This window comes from Uloborus diversus, chromosome 8, assembly GCF_026930045.1.
Source record: "Uloborus diversus isolate 005 chromosome 8, Udiv.v.3.1, whole genome shotgun sequence".
NCBI lineage: Eukaryota > Metazoa > Arthropoda > Arachnida > Araneae > Uloboridae > Uloborus > Uloborus diversus.
In genome coordinates, this window is record NC_072738.1 from 152,732,454 (window position 1) to 152,753,165 (window position 20,712).

A 20,712-nucleotide genomic window follows, 5' to 3' on the forward strand; every position below is an offset into this window, starting at 1 on the left:
TGCTTTTAAAAAATGCATAAGAACTACATGCAGCATCAAGGTTTTGAAACAGCAAGGGGCGTTTTCGAAAACTTGATTTTTCGGCCGTAAGTCTATTTTTCTTCATTAGCCAGCCTGATAAGTTTTAAAATGAGAAGGGAATAATATATAAGATAAGATATCGAAGAAACATTTTTTTATTCTTGAAAATTTTTACAATTTGTTACCGCAGACTGCTTGAACCGTTATGACTTAGATGGCAGCACGTGTTCATCATTTAACAGCACGGTTAAAATACAAAATAAATTGAACTATGCTATTTTTTAAGCGTAGCTTTTCGAATGTAGTAAAAATGTGATAAGCTATTTGTTTTTTTTGTTTTTTTTTTGCAAAAAGAAGAAAAAATATACATTTTAACCTTCAAATTGAGGTAGTAATTTTTTTATTTGTACAAAGAGTCAAAAATCATTTGAAGAATATATATTTCAATATACGATTTATTATTTTTTTCTGAACAAAAAACAATTCTATTGTAGTCTGAAATCTTAAACCTGTTACTTATATTTTCGCTTGCATTATGCTTTAATTTTCATACCAGAGCCAAAGCTTTAAAAAAAAAAAAAAAAAAAAAAACGTGCAATTCCGAAGTAATTTAACACAAACTCACTTCAAGTTTTCATATCAGCAAGGAGCGTTTACTTCTCATTTATTCTATTTCTTCATAGTTGTTATTCACTTAATTAAGTGTTCATGAAATGCGCGATATTTCTCTAATTTCTTGTTGCAGATTGTCCGGACGTAGGCCCGAACACGCATTCTCCTGGTTACGAAGAGAACGCTCTGCCGATCAAGCTATTCAGCTCTGTCGGTCATAGCGCAAATTAAAGTTATAAGTTTAACCGAAAACCTCATTCTGGTTCTTTAAAACAGGTTTTTCGGCTGAAAAAAACAATTTTTAGACCGTTGGTCTATTTTTCGTCAGTAGCCAGCACCATAAGCTTTGAAATAAGGCGTAAATCAAAGAAATCGATCAAGAATTGAGGAAAATCTGGCGTAGAAACCAAAAACAGGCTACAGAAATAATATATAAGGATTCGCCAGAGCAAAACTCTTTTACCAGGTATAAGCAATATGACAGGAAGGAATTGACTTGGAGCAAGATGTGGAAGGGGTGAGGGAACAATATATTTTTTTTAAAGAGTATTTTCTGGCATAGAAAAAAAAAAGAAAAAAAAAAAACACGAAGCACTCAGAATCATTTAGTAACTATACGTACGGGGAGAGGAAGAAAGGTGTCACCCAGCATGGATCCTCTTTAAAACATCGTACAATATTAAATTGTAATAAAGGACCATACGTAAATTAAAATGAACACAAACTCTGAGTTTTTAAATAAGAACCCCTGTTTTACACTACAAAAAGAGTTCCTCACACTAAAATCATTTAGGTTACATTATTTCATTGCATTCTGAAGAGTAAATCCAAAGTTATCAGCGAAAAACGATTCAGGGACCGCCACCGTATTCAAAAATGGTACTTTCAAAGTCAAAGTATACTTACTAATGCAGTCGAGTTTATTAAATTGTAATTGATTTTTTGAGAGGAATTAACTGCTGCTACTCACTATAATGCATTAACTTTCAGGACTAATTGATAATTGTCGGGGTTTGTTAAAGATATATGTATCTATTTTTACTCAACTTGGAAAAACAAAGTTGCGGTTACAGATTTCAAAAAAAAATTCAATCTTCTAGCACTTTGCTTAGAACTTGAAAGTATAATTACCCCCACTTTCTAGCACAGCCAGGATAAATATTTTGGAGGGAGTTTTAAACGGCCTTATATGCATATAAACTATTGTACTAGGATCCCCGGCAAAGAATGTTAAAACCAACGCTTTTTGAGGAATTTTTATCCCCCTAATCTGCATCACTGCCTCTAGGACCCTCAAGCATGAAAAAAAAAAAAAAAAAAATGATATTTCAGCGTATTATAACCCCATTACACGCAGGTGTTAACGACTTACTCAAGGTCTCTCTTTATTTAAAAACACATAAAATTTTCACCATTCATTTTATTAGTCTAACTCTTGTCGCATTATAATAGTGGAGTAGTTATTGCAGCTATCACTTATTAAAAGTTTCTCCCTGGGCGAATTCACTCCAAGCTATGCTAATAAACATTTTTAAAAAATCCTTTAAGTACCAACTCCGGGTGGTTTTATCTTATAAAATGAATCTGAGAAAGTGGCCAATACTTTAAAAAATGATAAAGTACACCTTGATGCCTTGGAATAAGACTGCGACCATGCAATACTATACGATTCCGAACCGTCTAGATGTGCTCTATCACCCCTTAAAGTTTTGGCCACATTTTTAGATTCACCCCGCATAATTAGAATTTTTTTAATTACTGAAATAAGAGGTTTAAAAAAAAAAAATCATGCTTTATAAAATCTTCACTAGGCCAATTCTGCCTAATGGTTCAGAGGCATGGGCAATGAACCATAAGCACAAGTCTCTTTTGCCAGTCTACGAAAGAAAAATTCTACTCAGCATTTTTGGAGGAGTGGACGTAAATGGAGCATGGAGAAAAAGATATGACTTCGAGCTCTACAAATGCTATGAAGGTACGGACGTCGTAAAATACATTAAATTATAAAGAATGAGAGGAGCAGGACATGTATCCGCATGAAACCTGAATCCATTAAACTTCAGATCCAAAATGCAAGACCAACTGGCAAACGGTTGAGAGGAAGACCAAAAATTCGATGGCTTGATTGCTTGGAAAGAGACTTCAAAACTATTGAATCCCAAAATTGGAGAAGCACTACAAATGCTATAAAGGTACGGACGTCGTAAAATACATTAAATTATAAAGAATGAGAGGAGCAGGATATGAATCCGCATGTCCCCTGAATCCATTCCAATTAAAATCCTAAATGCAAAACAAACTGGCAAATGTCCGAGAGGAAGACCAAAAATTCGATGGCTGGATTGCTTGGAAAGAGACTTCAAAACTATTAAATCCCAAAATTGGAGAAGTCAAGCGAAAAATAGATCCAACTGGAAGATACTTATGGGAAAAACCAGGATCCATAATGAGTTGTCGAGCCAATGATGATGATAATGAAAAATCAAAGGTATAGTGGAATTAATTCCGAGGCGAAGAACATCCAGCAAGAGATATATGACAGCTGATAGAAAAAAAAATCACATACGAGAAACTAGGCTAGGTTAGTTCTGAATTAACTTCTGTAAAGCTTAAAAATTCTTGCTGAAAAACACCATGAAAATTCACAAAACTGTAGGTATAAAGTTAAATATCAGCTATTGATACAGGTTTTAATGAGAAGTAACAGTATCTTTGAGAACTTTATTTTCATTTATTGAAATACAGAGTAGAATACAATGAATGTGTTAATATGAGATTTCAAAAGCAGTTGTTCTGGTACACGATATAAGCCAAAGGTGAGGGCCAGTTACAACGCCCGGATATTCTACTGTTTGCTGATATCAGAGATGTCCGACTCAAACTGCGATCCAGCTGCAAATAAAACAGAAATCAAAATCAGGTAATGGTATTGTTATTTTGTATGGAAATGCTTAAACAGGAATTTAAAAAAAAAAAAAAAAAATTCAAATCATGAATATTATTTTTGACACATATTTATGACGTCAAAAATTTAACTGTTATGACTTCTACTAGAAGTCTTCTAGTGAGCTAACATGATTAAAAGAAATTGTTTTTACAACAAGCTAAAATTAATTCTATGTAAAATATATGTTCCAGCTCTAGTCCACGTGATAAACCCATTTACCACGAATGCAAATAAAATTCTTCAATACTACTTTTAATGCTTTTTGTCCAGTCAGACCCGAAATATCCTTTGGAGAATCTTTTTTAAACATAGAAGATACCGAATATGGTTCTTTTTTAACTTTACTTTTACTGTTTTTTTTTTTTTTTTTTTTTTTTTTTACTGAAAGGATACATGTCAGCTGATAAAGTCAAAGTTTCCAACACATTCTCGTTATTTTGCTTCTGAACTTTGTCAGAATAGTGTGTAATTACCCCTACGCACAAGCGACGTGGAAGACAAATCCGATCGACGGTCATTAGTTAAGAGTAGAAATATTACTATACGGTTGCACAAAATGCACGTACAATGGTACTTACAGGGTGTCCTCAAAAAGACTGATTGTTTTGAAAAATCTATCATAGGAAAACGGTTAATGATAAAAATATAATGCTTGCAGATAATTCATGTGGCGGGCCGTAAATTTTTTCCCTCCAAAGTAGCAAATTTTAGTTCGAAAAATGTTTTTAATGAACAAAATTACGTAACAATGGAGTCGTTTCCAAAAATTTAAAGTATTTCTTTTCTGAAAGAGCATGCTTAAAAACACAGGATCTGACCATTTTTAAAATAATTTATTAAAATTTAATATTTAAAAAAAAATTACTTAAAATCGGCGTGCTTTTATTGTTTACGCTTTTGTCGTGTGACATCATTAAATGATGAAATGCCATTCAGTGTTGCCATTCACGGTTCAAAATATTTAATTCGCATCTTTACTCACGTGTATTGGCAACGATATGGTTAATAGCAAGCGTAGAGCGCAATTTTAATTCGCTGCTTGATTATCATAACGTGGAAACGTAGTAGAAAGATGCTCCAAACTGCATAATTTGTGACGTCGTAAAGACCACGCCTTGTTAGAAAAATTGGACATTTAAAAAAATTAATTAAAAAAAAAACTGTTAGGAAAATGAAAGTATTTTCTGGGTCCATGTAATTTTTTTTGCTCATTCTATCCATTTCAACGACTAAAAGTAGTACTCTTGATCGATGGAAACCACCCCATTTTTTCAAAGTGTCGACCGTCGGCTGCAATCACATGTTGCAATCAAAGGAAAAATCGGTGAAGTTCAGTTCTTCGTGTTTGACTCACAGGGTTACTATCTGCAGCGCCATCTATTGAAAATTTTTTGAACCAAAATATGGAACTCTTCGGGGAAAAAAATTACGGCGCACCACATAAATTTTCACACATTCACTTTTAATCATTAACTGTTTTCCTGTTATAAATTTTTGAAAACAGTCAGTCTGTTTCAGGACACCCTGCTGTTGCATCAATGGCGGTCCAAGCATCAAGCCAGGGCTCGAACTTCTCAAAGCTGGAATGCAGAGTTTTTGGCAGCACAAAAATTTTTGTGGACCAAAAGGTTCTTCCCATCTATCTTTTGGCGGTTGAAGTGTAAAGAATTCTTTACTGGTTTTAAGCTAACACAAATTCTCACAGGACATGAAAATATTAAAAGTTATTTGTTTAGATTTAATTTGGTAAGTGATGATTTGTGTTCTTGTGGTGAGGATGCAGAAACTGTTGAGCATATTTTATTCTTTTGTAATATTTACTCAGGTTCAAGGAAAATTTTTAAGAAAGACTTAAAACAGATGGGTTGTTGGCCACCTAGTTTGTCTCTATTTGTAGAGAGCTTTCGAAACCTTAATGTTTTTCGTAATTTTATTTGTCACTGAAACTTGTAAGTTGTGTTTACCTTATTTGGGATTTTCTCGCGCGTTTGTGTTTTATTTTTGTCGCTTTCATTTGTGAGTGCTCTTGGTTTCACATTGCTGGAGATATTTTTAAAAGCCGCAATTCTATTATTTTCGCTGGTTTGTTATTGCTTTAACTTGTAAACTGTTTAATAATGTTGTAAGATTCTGGGCTGTTGTGTCGTGGTCTGAGTGTTGTTACTCCAAGCGTTTCGGCCGCATCTGCGGCGGCCATCGTCAGTTTTAGCGCGGTCGAAGCTTCCAGGGAAGCGACTTCCTAGCAACTGATGCAGATATCGAAGTGTTATCACTATTTATGTGGGAAGAGCTAGCTCTTCCTTTGTCTTGGACCAGGATTGGCTGATGAAAGTTCGTCCTTGTTTCTGGTGGGCTAGAAGTATCTCTCGGGGGGATAATCCGTCTAATGTAGCATGCCAGAGTATGTTGATCTTTATTCCTTCTTCCTTTTTGTTAAAGTTGTTGGGATGTTTGAAAATTTCGATCGCTTCTCTATTTAATCTTTCGTAATGGTGGGAAGTCCTTGAAAGTATTTTGGACTTCATTCTTACATCATAAACAGTGTATTTCTATTTCGGTCATCTTTTAAACTTATGTTTTTAGAATGTTGCAATTGCTGTTTATCACTTACTTCTGTAAGCCTCATGATATACTGTATATAGCATGAGGAGTTTTTTTTGTGAATCTTTTTAAATAAATTAAAAAAAAAAAGGTACTAAGTGCGCGTTGTGGGAAACGTCAGATTAAAACATGTATGAAAGATAAACGTTGGATGCAATGTACCGACAGTTCGGTTATCCCATCCAGAAACTGAAGATTCGTTCTTGTTTCAACCCATCAGTTTAGAATAAGGACTAACCGAGCTGCAAGCAGATGTCATTTGACTGAAGCTGAGAGTGCCAACAAACAGGTAAATAAAGTAAATTTGTTCGCCTTAGCCATGATTTGAGAGCAGTAAGTTACTGCTTAATAACGTTGGAATTCAAATTTTAATTTAAAAGTAAAAATTTATTTGTCGGGCTGGAAAGGGAAAAAAAAAGTTGTAGACTTTGCTCTCTTTTTCAAATTTTCACATCGCATGGCAGTCTTACATTTAACCAGGATAGACATTGGTGACAAGGACGGATGCAGAAATTTTTCAAGAAGGGGGCGGTTGATATTTTAACTTTTCCACGTATTTAATTGAAACATAATAGGGTGGGTGAAGGGGGGGGGGGGGCGTACAACATTTTTATCAACCAGGGGAATTCTTCATAATCCTTTTTTCTAACATCGCCAAAAATCGTCTGATATTGTATCTTTGAAATTTCAACTCTGTAAAATTTCTGAGAAAGAGATTCGAATTCGAATCCCATTTATTTCCTTAACTTCGTCAAATCTGGCCTATGTTTGCGTTTTAAGACTTCAATTCGGAAAATTTGCTGGTGCGAGCTTCCTCAAGAGAGGGACGATAGCTTCTACCTTGTATCTGTGATTGCCTGGTGAGAGTTTTAGCGTACTTACATCCGATGTTGGTATGTTGATACTGTTCTTCGATCGAGTGCTATGGTGAAATCCAGGAGCCGATGACATGGAAATTCCGGAAGATTCAGCAGATGGAGGAAGGGTGGTCCTCCACGTATAGACAATCCTTGCCAATTGCTGACGGAACAATCTTGTCGTCAGAGTGTAAAGCAGAGGATTTAGAGCCGAATGGATGGGCAACAGAAACACAGCAACCCAGGCGTACAACTCGGAAGGAATTTTGATGCCTATAGAAAAGAGGAAAAAAGAAAGAGGGTACATTTCCGTTAGCCGACGCAAGCGAAAATTGCCAAATGATTACGCCCAGCGCCAAGCGATTATTCGCCAAATTGATGTAGAAATCCTCCAATTTTCTTACTACCCTTGTTGGGCGTATTTGCTTGGCGAATCATTAGACGAATCATCGATTGGCGTTGGCGGTAATCATTTGGCGATTTTTGCTTGTGTCTGGCTAATGGAAAAAGTACCAGAAAGAGTACTGCATACACCTGTTTCAAAGCTACAAAGAAGCCCTTTCTCCATGCAAAATAGGTGAGTTTATGGATGAAAAGATATCCACTTTCGTCGGATGTCTTTTCATTACAGCTCCCTTATTTCCCATTGAAAAAGGAGTTCCTTGTAACCCCTAAACACGTGTATGCAGTAATCTGCAATATTTGTGCAATTAAACGTTGTTATAGCTTGTTTTACTTTTCAAACACAAAGGTACGTATTTATTTAGCTTTATACTACAGATAAATTCCCACTCAAATAACAGCTAATTACAAGGTCTTGGTAGATCTCATAATTAGCTGTAAAACTATTGATAAAGAGATTGTACTACCGATAGTTTCCCACATACATAACAGCTAATTGGAAATTCTTAGTATATTTTTTTAATTAGCTGTGAAACTATCTATAAATCGACTGTACAACCGATTGCTGCCAACACAGCTAACAGATAATTGGAAATTCTTTGTAGATCTTTTAATTAGCTGTGAAACTATTGATAAATGGACTGTACAACCAATTGCTGCCAACACAGCTAACAGATAATTGGAAATTCTTAGTAGATCTTTTCATTAGCAGTGAAACTATTGATAAATCGACGATACTACCAACTGCTGCCAACACAGCTAACAGATAGTTTGAAATTCTTGGTAGATCTTTTAATTAGCTGTAAAACTATTGAATAAATCGACTGTACTACCAATAGTTTCCCACACTGATAACAGCTAATTGGAAATTCTTAGTAGATCTTTTAATTAGTTGTAAAAGTATTGAATAAATCGACTGTACTACCAATAGTTTCCCACACTGATAACAGCTAATTGGAAATTCTTAGTGGATCTTTTAATTAGTTGTAAAAGTATTGAGTAAATCGACTGTACTACCAATAGTTTCCCACACTGATAACAGCTAATTGGAAATTCTTAGTGGATCTTTTAATTAGCTGCACCCCTATAAGAAATGAAATACCTGAGACGGCACAGATCTTGATGAGTATGATGGGCAGCCAGCAAGCCATGTCAGTCGCCACAATAAATGCAAATCGTTTGGCAAGTGTTCTATCCAGCTGTTGCTGAGAAGATCTGAGGCCCAGTCTGGATCGACTAATTGTTAGGAACATCGCAATATAGGCATATGACACGAAACCAAAAGCAACAGTGTTAATGCCACAAAATATCACCATAGAATACTCCCAGCCTCTGCAAGAAAACGCAATTATAATAGATTAATTTAAAGTAGAGCCCATTTAGAGGACGAGCCGATTTATCCGACATTTTGGCTCCAACAGAGCGTTGCATCCAGTCTTCTTTTAAATACTTGTAATATTATTAAACTACATAACAACGGCAAAAGTTTCCTGTGACCAATTGCATTGTGATACTTCACGTGTTTATAATCCGAGTTAAAGAAATCTTCACGTTTTAAAGACTGAAATAGTCAAACATCATTCAAGCAACAAATATGAAGCTTAGACAACAGTTTTCTTTAACTCAGTTAGCAACGTAAAAAAATACGTTCATCAATTTCCAGTGAAAATCAAGTGTCTTTGTCAAAAAGTTCATTGAATTGCTAAAAATTGCACGAATGCAGACTTTTTACTGTTATGAAATAAATTTTAACTACCAGTTTAAAAATTGACTGACCGTAATACATTTACTGTATCACGTAATATTCAAACGGCTGTTTCAGTTTGCGTTCGACAAACCTCACCAGACGACCGGTAAGTAACCGGTTACTAACCGCAGCGTTCTTGAGAGCTACTGGTTAATTGGTTGCTTCCGAAGTCGTTTTATGAGCCTCACCGGTCAACCGCAATTTAAGCTGTTTCATTGGTTGATGGAACCACGTGACATTTTTGACCAATTATAAGTGTTTTTCACCTGCGTGTTATTCGTCTGCGCCATGTCTGCGCAAGTAACCGGTGATCAACCGAAAGTGTTCGATGAAGCATTGGTTCGTAAACAACCGGTTAGTAACCGCTGACGTCATTGCTGTCACGTGATTAACCAAACAGTCGCTACCGGTCGTGCTCGTCGAACGTAAGCTTAGATTGACTAACTTATAAATAGCCGCGCTCTCAACACACTTTTGAACTTCGCAAATAACCGCTCCGGCTCCGAAAAAAAAAAACAGGTTAAAGAATTCCCGTTACAAATGAAAGAGATTTTCCAGCATCCTTAGCAGCTATACCCAGCAAGTCGACTATCTTGTTTCGCGTAATGGATTCTAGGTACAAACTCTGCATTTACTCCAGAAGGAAGCAGGAAGGGAAAAAAAATCCACATTTCCCCGGTAAATAACAAGAAAGCGGTGAAAAGCAGGTTATTTGCGGGATCGAAACTGTCCATGTAAACGCGGCTAATGAGAGCGAATAAGTCTCAGGATTCTGTAGTTTTGTAAGGTTGATATGCAAGACGCTTAGCACTTACTTGCAGTTCCGTCTTAGCAATGGCCATGTTTGCAACCGTGCTTTAGGAGCTCTCCAGGTAAATCATATAAAGGCCAAGCTATAATTTTATACCTACTTAAGTTTCCGCTGAAGGTTTTATATTTGTTTCAGAGTCCTGTTGCACCGAGAAGATTTCTGAATTATCCAGAAAGATTCCAAGTTAGTTTTAAGACGCGATTAACCGCGTCTTTAGTAGAAAACGTTCCTGTTTTTTTTTCTTTTTCTTTTTAATTTTTAATTTTTTTCCCAAGATATTTTATTGGTAGAAATTAGATACGTTAGCTGCCTTTTATTTTCCAGGAACACTTCTGAAATATTTTTTGTGCTCACGCACATATTAACGACATCATTCGTACACATTTGGAACAAAAATGTTGAATGGGTAGACTCCTCTAGTACAGTGGCCTTACATTTAAATGATACCAACAAAAAATGTTGAACAATACCCGAAATTTCCTGCGGCGTAACACAATATTAGGGGAGCCAATTCAGGTGACATATTTGTTCCAAAGGAGAACACGCGATATATACGCGGTAGTTTATGTACCAAAACTGGTGAATAAGCTCCTAGGGAAGTCCCAACGGGACGTCACTATGACCTTTTAAAAATTTATTTATCTGGCAAATTTTGTCTGATGATTCGACAAATTTGGATTCATTACTGCAATATTGAAATTAAAAAAAATAAAAAAATAAAAAATAATGATTCTCATTTTTTTTTCCAATTAGAGATGTAAGTCATTCGGTAAAATTTCTTCGCTTCATTTCGTAAACTGAGAATTTTCCTTTTCGAAAATTCAAGTTCGGGGAGTCCCTGTAAGTCTTAGATGCGTTGCTGGATTGATGATTGACTATTTTTGATTATTTGAAACAAGTGATGTATGAAACGCAATTGAGGCAGTGAAAAGCAAAGCGATACAAATGATAAAATTTTGGAGAAAACCAGTACAAATGGTAGGAGAATCTCTCCATTGGAGTTGGGGCAAGAGATAGTTCTAGTAGTCCTGATAGGTGCTGCTCAGTGGCGCAGCAAAGGGACGGGGGTGTGAAAACACCCCCCAAGCCATTTGTTTGAACATAAATGCAAATCCTAATACAGTAGTTTATGCATAAAAAAGGGCTTTTTTGATAAAAAAAAAACCTTCAGAAGGTATTTTTGATCAAAGATCCCCTTCAAAAGATTTCATTGATCACCCCCTACTAGAAGGCATTTTTGTTCAAAAAAATCCCCTTCAGAAAATGTTTTTGATCAAAAAATCCCTTTCAGAAGGTATTTTTGATCAAAAAACCCCTACAGTAGGTATTTTTGATCAAAAGATCTCATTCAAAGAGTTCTTTGGTTACCCCCTTTTCAGAAGGTATTTTTGATCAAAGATCCCCTTCAAAAGATTTCATTGATCACCCCCTACTAGAAGGCATTTTTGTTCAAAAAATCCCCTTCAGAAGATGTTTTTGATCAAAAAATCCCTTTCAGAAGGTATTTTTGATAAAAAAAAACCCCTCCAGAAGGTATTTTTGATCAAAAATCCCCTCCAGAAGGTATTTCTGGCTGCGCTAGTGTGCTGCTGTATAGCATAATTATAAAAAAACATTTAATGAAAACCTACAAAGAACCAGACTTTTAAACGATTTCCAATCAAACCTTGCTTCTCATCGCCTCAATGGGGTTGTTTTCTTCAGTCAAAAGTAGTACTTTTTGTCACTGAAATTGATAGAATAAGCAAAAAAAAAAAAAAAAACATGGACCCAGAAAATACTTTCATTTTCCCAACAGTTATTTTTTAATTATTTTTTTTAAATGTCCGATTCACAAATGATGCACTATGGCGCATCTTTCTATCGCATTTCCACGCTATGATAATCAAGAAGCGAATTACAATTGCGCTCTACGCTTGCTATCAACCATATCGTTGTCAATGCACGTCAGTAAAGCACGTCAGAATTAAACATTTTGAACCGTGAATGGCAACACTGAATGACATTTCATCATTTGTGATGTCATCGGCAGAAGCGTTAAATGATGAAAGAGCACCGATTTAAGTAATTTTTTAAAAATATTAAACTTAAAGAAATTATTTAAAAAATGGTCAGACTCTATGTTTTTAGCATGCTCTTTCAGAAAAAAAAATACTTTTAAAATTTTGGAAACGACCCAATTGTTCTTTGCAGGAAACTTGCCCCGATAAGCTGTTTTTAAATTCAAATAAACAGTTAACTTGCTTGTTTCTCTCAAATTGCGGTTGATTCAATGCTTTATCGGTTACTTTTGTACTTTAGCAACCAAATGGCGGCCATAAAAACGCATTCTCAAATACTTCAATTTATATCTGAAATTCACCAGGAGCCAAAATGTCGGAAAAGGTGGTTTGTTCTTTGAAGTGGTTCAAGTTTTCCCTTTCGTCTGTTTGAAGACGAAAGAAAAATGTAAAGATAAACGGATTATATTGGGCAAATTTTCTTTAATGGATCATTTTTTGTTCTCTAAAAATGTAAGGATAAATCCACATGGATAATTGATATAATTGATGAAGAGAATTGTAGGATTTAAGTAGAAGATGATAAATTAACGGAGACTTTTTCAAAAGGAAAAGAAAAAACAGTTAGTTTATAATTTTCTGAAGATAAATTTAGAAAAAGCTGCTTCGTATATCATGTACTCCTTTGTCATTATTGTCAAACCAGGGAAATTGTGAACAGACGGGATAAGAATGACTGAAATTGAATAATTGAAGGGGAAAAAATGCTGACGACTCTGTTTGTTATTGTTTATGTGGATTACGCTATGAAAATCCTTGTTAAAAATTCTGTTGCGGTAAAAATAAGTATGCATCAATCTGTTTTCCAAATACACCTAAAACTGTTTTTATGCGGTGGATAGGGACCGCATAAGAAAAATCTCACATAGAAAATAACCCAAAATGTTATATTTAAATTAAATCAAAACAAACCAAGTGATGATAATTTTGCCCACTTCCGAAAAATTTCCCGAATAAAGAAATTTTTAGGAGGCACAGCGACTTCCTATCGGGATGCCTCTGTTGTCACTTGAAGATACTACCTCGCACTCGTTTTATAAATAACTTCCGTTTGTTTTATAAATAATTTTCATATCCCGCAAAAAAAAAAAAAAAAAAAAAAAAAAAAAAAAAAAAAAAGACTGCACAAAAACAGATCTGGTTGTTCTTAAATGATTATTACATTTGAAAATTATTTTTAATTATGAAATAAGTATAAAAAGTGGAAGTTTATTAAAAAAATATTCGTGAACGTTACCTGGAGAATGGGTCGTGTATATGGAGAGGCAAGCAAACGCCATTGTTTCCGTAAAAATCGTCTCCAAAATAGCCGAAATTTAGAGTGGGCAAGATGGCAATGGCAAGAGCAGCACTCCAACTGGCTCCCACACAAAATACTGCCCACAGTAGCGTGCGCCGGCGCATCATCAAAGGATATACTATTGAAATGTACCTGAAAAGAGATTTTAGCCGGAATAGTAACATGTGTTAGGCAATAAGATGGGTTTGAAAATTGACATGCAGCAAAATTTCCTTCATTTTTGTATACGCAATAATAATTATTCATCATACGAATTACACTCGCCTGCACGTATTGTTTCCAAATTGGCTAAGTTGTCCGAAGTAGGCTCTGTGCTTCTACAGTGAATTGCCTCTCATGTTGGTATCCATGGCAATGATGCCGCTGACAGACTCGCCGTGGAAGGCAGTTACCTTTCCATTCTCCCATCATCAATTTTAAGAGTTTCAGAGGTTCATTCCATGTTAGTTGACAAGATAAAATCAACTTGTAGGATTCCACCTGCACACGATTGCTACACCGCAGAGTATCCTGGATTGACCTTGCAGAAGACCTGCGCAAGCCTTGCCCAAACTGCCTTAGCTAGGCCAAGGTCGGGCCACATTCGCAGTCTGGTCTTCGACGGTTCCACCAAGGCTTTTTCTACTTGCCCATGCTCAGCCATTGCTCTTTCCCTCATATTATTTGTTGTATCGGTGCCTTTGTGGGTCAACTGACGGATGAGATTATCTTCGATCTTTTAGTGCGACTCGATCTCTTGGACTTGGTCTAGGGGGGGGGGAGGGGGCTAGACCAAGGGGATGCACAACAACAACAACAACAACACACTCGCCTGCGAATTTAAACTTTTCGTATGTTACCTTAAGGAAAAAAAATGGGATTTTCTATAGCGTTGATATGCTGAATCGGAATTTTTAACATGATTGCTTCTACCACAATAGGTTTTCTTGCGAAATAACTTAACATATTTGTGTAATTACATGAATTTTATTAGAAACGTGTTCTCAATCCTATACAGTAAAGAAAAACAGTACTTAATGTACACAATTTTCTGAAATTAGTGTATATGATTGTTCATCCTTGTTATTAGGGTGTTTTTCCCTTTTTTTTCTTTGGTCTCGTTTACTTCTCTATTGCAAAGTATCAAAAGGTTTCTGATTTTTTTAGAGACTTGGCTGGCCTTGACCGGGAAGATGCTATGATAATTTTAGGAAGGTTGCTGACTTTAAGCCGAAAGCGTTCCTGGTTTTTGCAAGATATGTTACTGGCTGAAATTGGGCACATTGGCTAGCCAAATTTCCCAGGAATGTTTCTGAAAGCAAAATTTGTATTGTGAAGCTATAATACCTCACTTGTAAAATGATGAGAAGTGCTTTGGGCTAGAATATGAGCAAAGTGGGGGAAGGGGAGGACATTAATAAACCACAAATTGTCAAGAAAATACTGCAATAGAAATTTCCAAGTTAGTGGAATGTTCATCAGTTCAAAAAAGTACTCAATGCACAATAACACAGTTGCGAGGAAAAGATGCAATACACTGTAAAAACGATTCAGAAACGTTCCTGGAAAATAATAGGCAGCTGATGAGCCCAATTTCTGTCAGTAACATATCTTGGAAAAATCAGGAACGTTTTCCGATAAAAGTCAGTAACCTTTCTGAAATAAATCTTGAAACTTTCTGAAGAAGTGCGAAGTTTCCCCTGTTAAAACCAGTCCTGTCTAGAGAACCTTCTAAAAAAATTAAATAGGTTTAGTGTTATTGATTAGAACCTTCCTGAATTACCAACAAGGCTCCATAAAAATCAGAACGACCACGGCTATACAATAGGGAACCAAGCATATCTCTTGCCTGCATTTCCTGCCTTGCAAATACTGCAGCTATCCATTGACTTTTCCGCTCTCATTGAGAGCTTAGTCAGGCAGGACAGGCCGTGAACAACCTTAGGCCGATACACTTAATAAACACGCTCATTCAATCTTTAAACTGGTTGCAAAAAATATTTTCCACAACAGTGAAAAGTCTGCACGCGTGGGCGATTCAGGAAACTTTTTTGTGAAGATACTTGTTTTTACGGGGAAATAGGTGGAAACGTGTGAAATCCTGAGACGTTCCACGGAAATAACAAGTAACGTTTCTGAATTTTTTTAGTGTACCTTGTTTAAAAACGCAGTTCGGTTATAATATGCATTTAGAAAAATATATACTGAATCGGAATTTTTACCATGTTTGCTTCTACCACAATAGGATTTCTTGCGAAATAACTTTACATATTTGTATAATTACACGAATTTTATCAGAAACGTTTTCTTAATCCTATAAAGTAAGGAAAAAAACAGTACTTAATGTACACAATTTTCTGAAATTAGTGTATATGGTTGTTAATCCTTGTTATTAGGGTGTTTTTTTTTTCTTTTTTTTTTTTTTTAAATCTCTATTACATCTCTATTGCAAAGTATCAGAAGGCTCCTGATTTTCTTAAGAGACATGATTGGTATTGACCGGGAAGATGTTATGATAATTTTAGGAAGGTTGCTGACTTTAAGCCGAAAACGTTCCTGTTTTTTGCAAGATATGTCACTGGCTGAAATTGGGCACATTAACTAGCCAAATTTCCCAGGAATGTTTCTGAATTACGTTTACAGTGTAAAGAGACTGTTAATGGGCTCAAGTTATGCACCTTAGCTGCCTCCACAAGAAACCAGAACGCGCATTAATTATTTAATAGTAGCAAAATTTGTATTGTGAAGCTGTAAGACCTTACTTGTAAAATGATGAAAAGTGCTTTGGGCTAGAATATGAGCAAAGTGGGGGAAGGGGAGGACATTAATAAACCACAAATTGTCAAGAAAATACTGCAATAGCAATTTCCAAGTTAGTGGAATGTTCATCAGTTCAAAAAAGTACTCAATGCACAATAACACAGTTGCGAGGAAAAGATGCAATGCCTTGTTTAACAACGCAATTTGGTTATAATATGCATTTAGAAAGTTATATACGAAGAAGAGAAAGCTATGCGAGCAATTCAACTTTTAAATATCACTAATAAAATAATTGTCATCAGAAACTGTCGAGTTGAAAAGAAAGAAAAAAAAACTTTAGGAACTAAAAATTGAATTGAACTTACCTGTCCGCTGTAATTAGAGTGAGAATAAAGACAGAAGCCTCGCTGCTAACAGTACTTAGCATACCCGCTAGTGTGCACTGCCAGCTGTGCCTCCATTTGACGTCATAACGGATGTACTCCCCACGGAATGCAACGTCATGTCCGGCAATTAAAAAGAGGTACAAGCACATCAAGAAATCAGCAACGGATAAATTCTGTTTTGAAAGAAGTTTCAAAGTACAGATAAAAAATGGGAATACATAAATAATTAAAAATACTTTATTTTTAAATTATGTTCTACAAAGGAATAAACATCTGATTTTTTCAAATTGAATTATGCAAAAAGAAAAAAAAACAACTGATTCGAACGTTTAACTTTTTAAGCGCCAATGTTCCCAAACGGAAACATCAACTTAAAAAAATCGTATGAAATGAAGTATCACCTGAAGGGTTTTTAACTTTTTTTTAATTAATTGACAAAGGTAGACTAGATTTTATTAGAACAAAACTAGTTTTTCTTTTACAGTTGTTGTTTTCTACAAAACTTCGCAAAAATGGTTTTTTGTTGATTTTCACGAAGATTGATAAAGAAATATATAAAAATTTCAAAACAAAAGCGCAACTGTTTAGACATTTTAGAGTGACAATATTGATCATTTCGTTAATCATACATGATAGAATAATTTCCAGCAGAAATGTATTTTTAATAAGATCGATCTACTTTCTTTGCTTCTGTTCAGGAACATTGGCATAATCTGCTATACCAAATCGAGCACTTTTGCACCACGATGTAAGTAGCGTTGACGCCGATATTTCAAAATATGCTCTAATCTGTCTGCTTCAAGCATTTAGCGAAGCATACTCTCTTGAATTCCTCTTTCTACACAGAATTAGTGATATCTACAACAGCAAACTTTTTAAAATTATATGTACAATACCCCATGAATGTAACTGGTAGGCAATACGAAAAAAACAATTGATTTGATTAGTATTATTTTAAACAGATTTTACCTTGACTATCAGTTTTCTCGTAGTTAAAATGTATTATTTGCCTAGAATATTTGCAATTTCATTAGTCATTTTAAAATTAAAAATATTATAATAATGTAATTAATAAACTCCATGATAAAATGATTAGTTGGTTATTGGTTTCACAGATGGCGCATCTAACCTCAAATCTGAAAAAAATTCCGTTTTTAAGCACCATATGTTAATAATAAATTTCACTCCCTTGTTACGTAGACTTCTCAGAGACTCCGGCCCCCATTCCCCTCTTTGTTGAAGTTAAACTTTCTATTTTGCTAGAAGTAGCGACAGTGCAAATCAAGGGCGCCCATATAGGGGGCAAGGGGGAGGTCGAGCCCCCCCCTTAGAAATTAGGACTTCCTTGTTTTTAATATTTTTTTCTTTGCAAAAATGTAAAAATATTTCTTTTCCAACCATTAATGAATAAGTAATTACAAGAAGTTCTGTCTAGATCTAGACGAGCCTACTTTCCCATATACCCAGACTACTTTCTAGTACCCGATCAATATTCTCAAAAATAGCTAAAATCGCAAATTTTTTAAAACATATTTTTTTTAAATATTTTAAGCTGATTTCTAGGAATAAAATATTCCTAACTTTTCTTTAAAAAAAACGAACAAATAAAATAGCAGCACCTTTTAAACAAAGCAGCTAATACACTTCTTTCCATTAAAAAAAAAAAATCTTTAACAGCTTTCAAAACAAGAAAATAATAATAATAAATTCATTAAAATAAGTACATCATATAAAAAAACCGTTTCTTTTTCCCCTGTTGCCAAAAATAATTTTTTAAACGAATTAATGCACTTACCAAAATAAATAAAAACAATAAAATGTCAACTTAAAGAAATAATTTTCATTGTAAAAAAAAAAAAAAAAAAAAAAAAAAAAAAAATCGTCTGCGCATATCTTGAACATAAGGTAATTCCGGTACAGATGCCCCCCTTAAGGAAAAAGGAGCTCTAATATAAATTGGGTATTAAAAATGACAACGAAAGTTTATGGTAAATACAAAATAGTTATTGTTTATTAATACTAAGTAGTTTTTTTGTACAATATTGTACATTTTTTAAGTGAAAAAATAAAATTGTGACAGTACTACATTTGGCCATCTCTCCCGAAGTTCCGGGTGAGATGCCTCACTCACATGGGAGAGATGCCCTACCCGTAAAAATCAGTTATTTTTTAAACATAAAAAGTTTAAACAATGATCAATAGTTTATAAAAAAAATCAATCGTTTATAACACATGAAATGAAAGCTATTTCGAAAAAAAAAAAGGAAAAATCCAACCTTAGCATTAATTTATAAAATATGAAACTCTCATACACAACATATAAAATTTATAATCAAACTCAAACTATTGCAAAATATTTCATTTTTTTCCCTATATATGAAAATTTCAGATTTACATTTTAGAAAGTATAATGTAAAAATATTACGAAATAAGTGGAATTTTATTCAGACAATATTTTTCTTTTTATTTTCTCTAATTTTTGTTTTTCCGCAAACATTGCAAAGATTACCATACATTGTGCATGATTCATGTAACCATTTTTGGCACTTTACGCACTTTATCCAGTCTACTGTTTCTTTTGTCAAATAATAGTTCTCCTCACATTCGAGGCAGTTGTTTGTATGATCACTTCCGCCGGTTTCAATGGGTGTGTCCATCACCAGCTGTTTTGACGCTTTGCTTAATTTGGCAGCGGATTTTAGCTTTTTTTCTTTGATGTGTTCTTGGGATGTAATAACCATAGCCGACTGTTTCTTTCTTTTTCGGCATCTTTCCTCTAACTTAGGTACAGGTGAAATCTGGTGCAATAACTTTGTCGGGGTGGATGTCAGGTCAGATGATTTAGAACTTTCGGACTGTTCACAGGTCGGTTTCATTTCTTCACTGATGGAAAAGAAGTGGTTTGGAATCTCTGCTTGGTTCAGAGGGAAAATTCCCGTCTTTCGAAAACCATTAATAGCAGTGTGAACAGAAGCTGCCCTTTTCCAGGCTCTACCAATCAGTTCTGCAGCTTGTATTCTCCCAATGGTCCTTCCTGGATGATTAACAATCCAATTCCTTGCTTCCTTTTTAAAGTAGTGTTTTAGTGGCTTAAAAAAAGACCGGTCAAGAGGCTGAAGAGCTTGTGTGGTATGGCTGGGCAGGCAGACAACTATAATATCATTGTTGTCTGCAAATTCCAGCAAGTCATAACAGTTTAAGTGCGATGCGTGACCGTCCAGAATTAGTAAAGTCTTTCCTTGGGGTTTTCTCGGAACAAAGACATCTTTAAGCCATCTGAAAAAAATATCTATGCTGATGTATGAGGATTTTTCGTTCATGCACACCATAGATCCAGGTGGAAGACCATCAGAAAACTCTTTTTTTTCCCGAACGCCTTTAAAAATAACTGAAGGGGGGAGATATTGTCCTTCTGCATTGCAACAAGCAATAACTGTAATATTTTCTCCTCTTTCTGTAGACGTCAAAACATGAACATCTTTTGCCCCCTTAGTAGCTACGACCTTTCCTGGAACGTTATTTAACTGACAGCCGGTTTCATCCATATTATAAATACTTCCCGGTCTTGTAAAGAATTCATGTTCCTCAAACACTTCCGAGAGAATTTTAAAAAAATGATCAACACTTTCTTTGTTAATACCTTCCCCCCTTGCTAAAGAGAGGCCCTGGGCTTGTCTAATAGTTAGTTCTGGGTTTCTTCTAAGAAATGATGAAAGCCAGTCATACCCAGCCATTCTTGATTCTAAATTAAATCGATGATTGAGACCTAGCTTTTCAGCAAACTGAAAAGCAAGTGTTCTAATTGTCTCTTTGTCAGGTGCAAATCCACATTTTTCTAAACGTTGGATGTGCTTGACGAGACGTTTTTCGTTTTCAACTCCAAACACTCCTTGTGGTCCTAAAGAGCTTGTTTTGATATTGTTGCCTGTTTTTCTGGACGACGACGAAGTGTCCGAGAAGGAATTCCATAGTATCTAGCAGCTTCATTGACACCAATTTCTCCTGCTTCTAGCCTCCTTAGAGCCTCTTTTAAATTGTCTTCTGTCCAGGTCCCACGAGCTGCTCCAGTTTTTTTCCTTTTGTACACTGTAGGCATCTTGCCTAAAACAAATAAGAAGCATTGTACCAATAAATTTCAAATTTAATTAATTTCAAATCAAAAGTTAAAATTTCCTAGTAGTTAACTTGCGATAAATACTTTGTAAGACATATGTCCATTTGTTTAGTTA

General features: G+C 35.1%; 1 protein-coding gene across 1 annotated transcript in view; it reads right to left on the reverse strand.

Moving 5' to 3' along the window:
* Positions 1-3,359: 3,359 nt before the first annotated feature.
* Positions 3,360-20,712, reverse strand: part of LOC129227756 (relaxin receptor 1-like) — an 84,258-nt gene continuing 66,905 nt past the window's right edge. The window contains exons 6-10 of the mRNA XM_054862359.1: positions 16,463-16,656; positions 13,296-13,490; positions 8,543-8,772; positions 7,064-7,311; positions 3,360-3,525 (exon numbers count right to left, since the gene is read on the reverse strand). Coding sequence (XP_054718334.1) covers positions 3,412-3,525; positions 7,064-7,311; positions 8,543-8,772; positions 13,296-13,490; positions 16,463-16,656 — 981 coding nt within the window. The 3' untranslated portion in view covers positions 3,360-3,411. The remainder of the gene's footprint in view (positions 3,526-7,063; positions 7,312-8,542; positions 8,773-13,295; positions 13,491-16,462; positions 16,657-20,712) is intronic.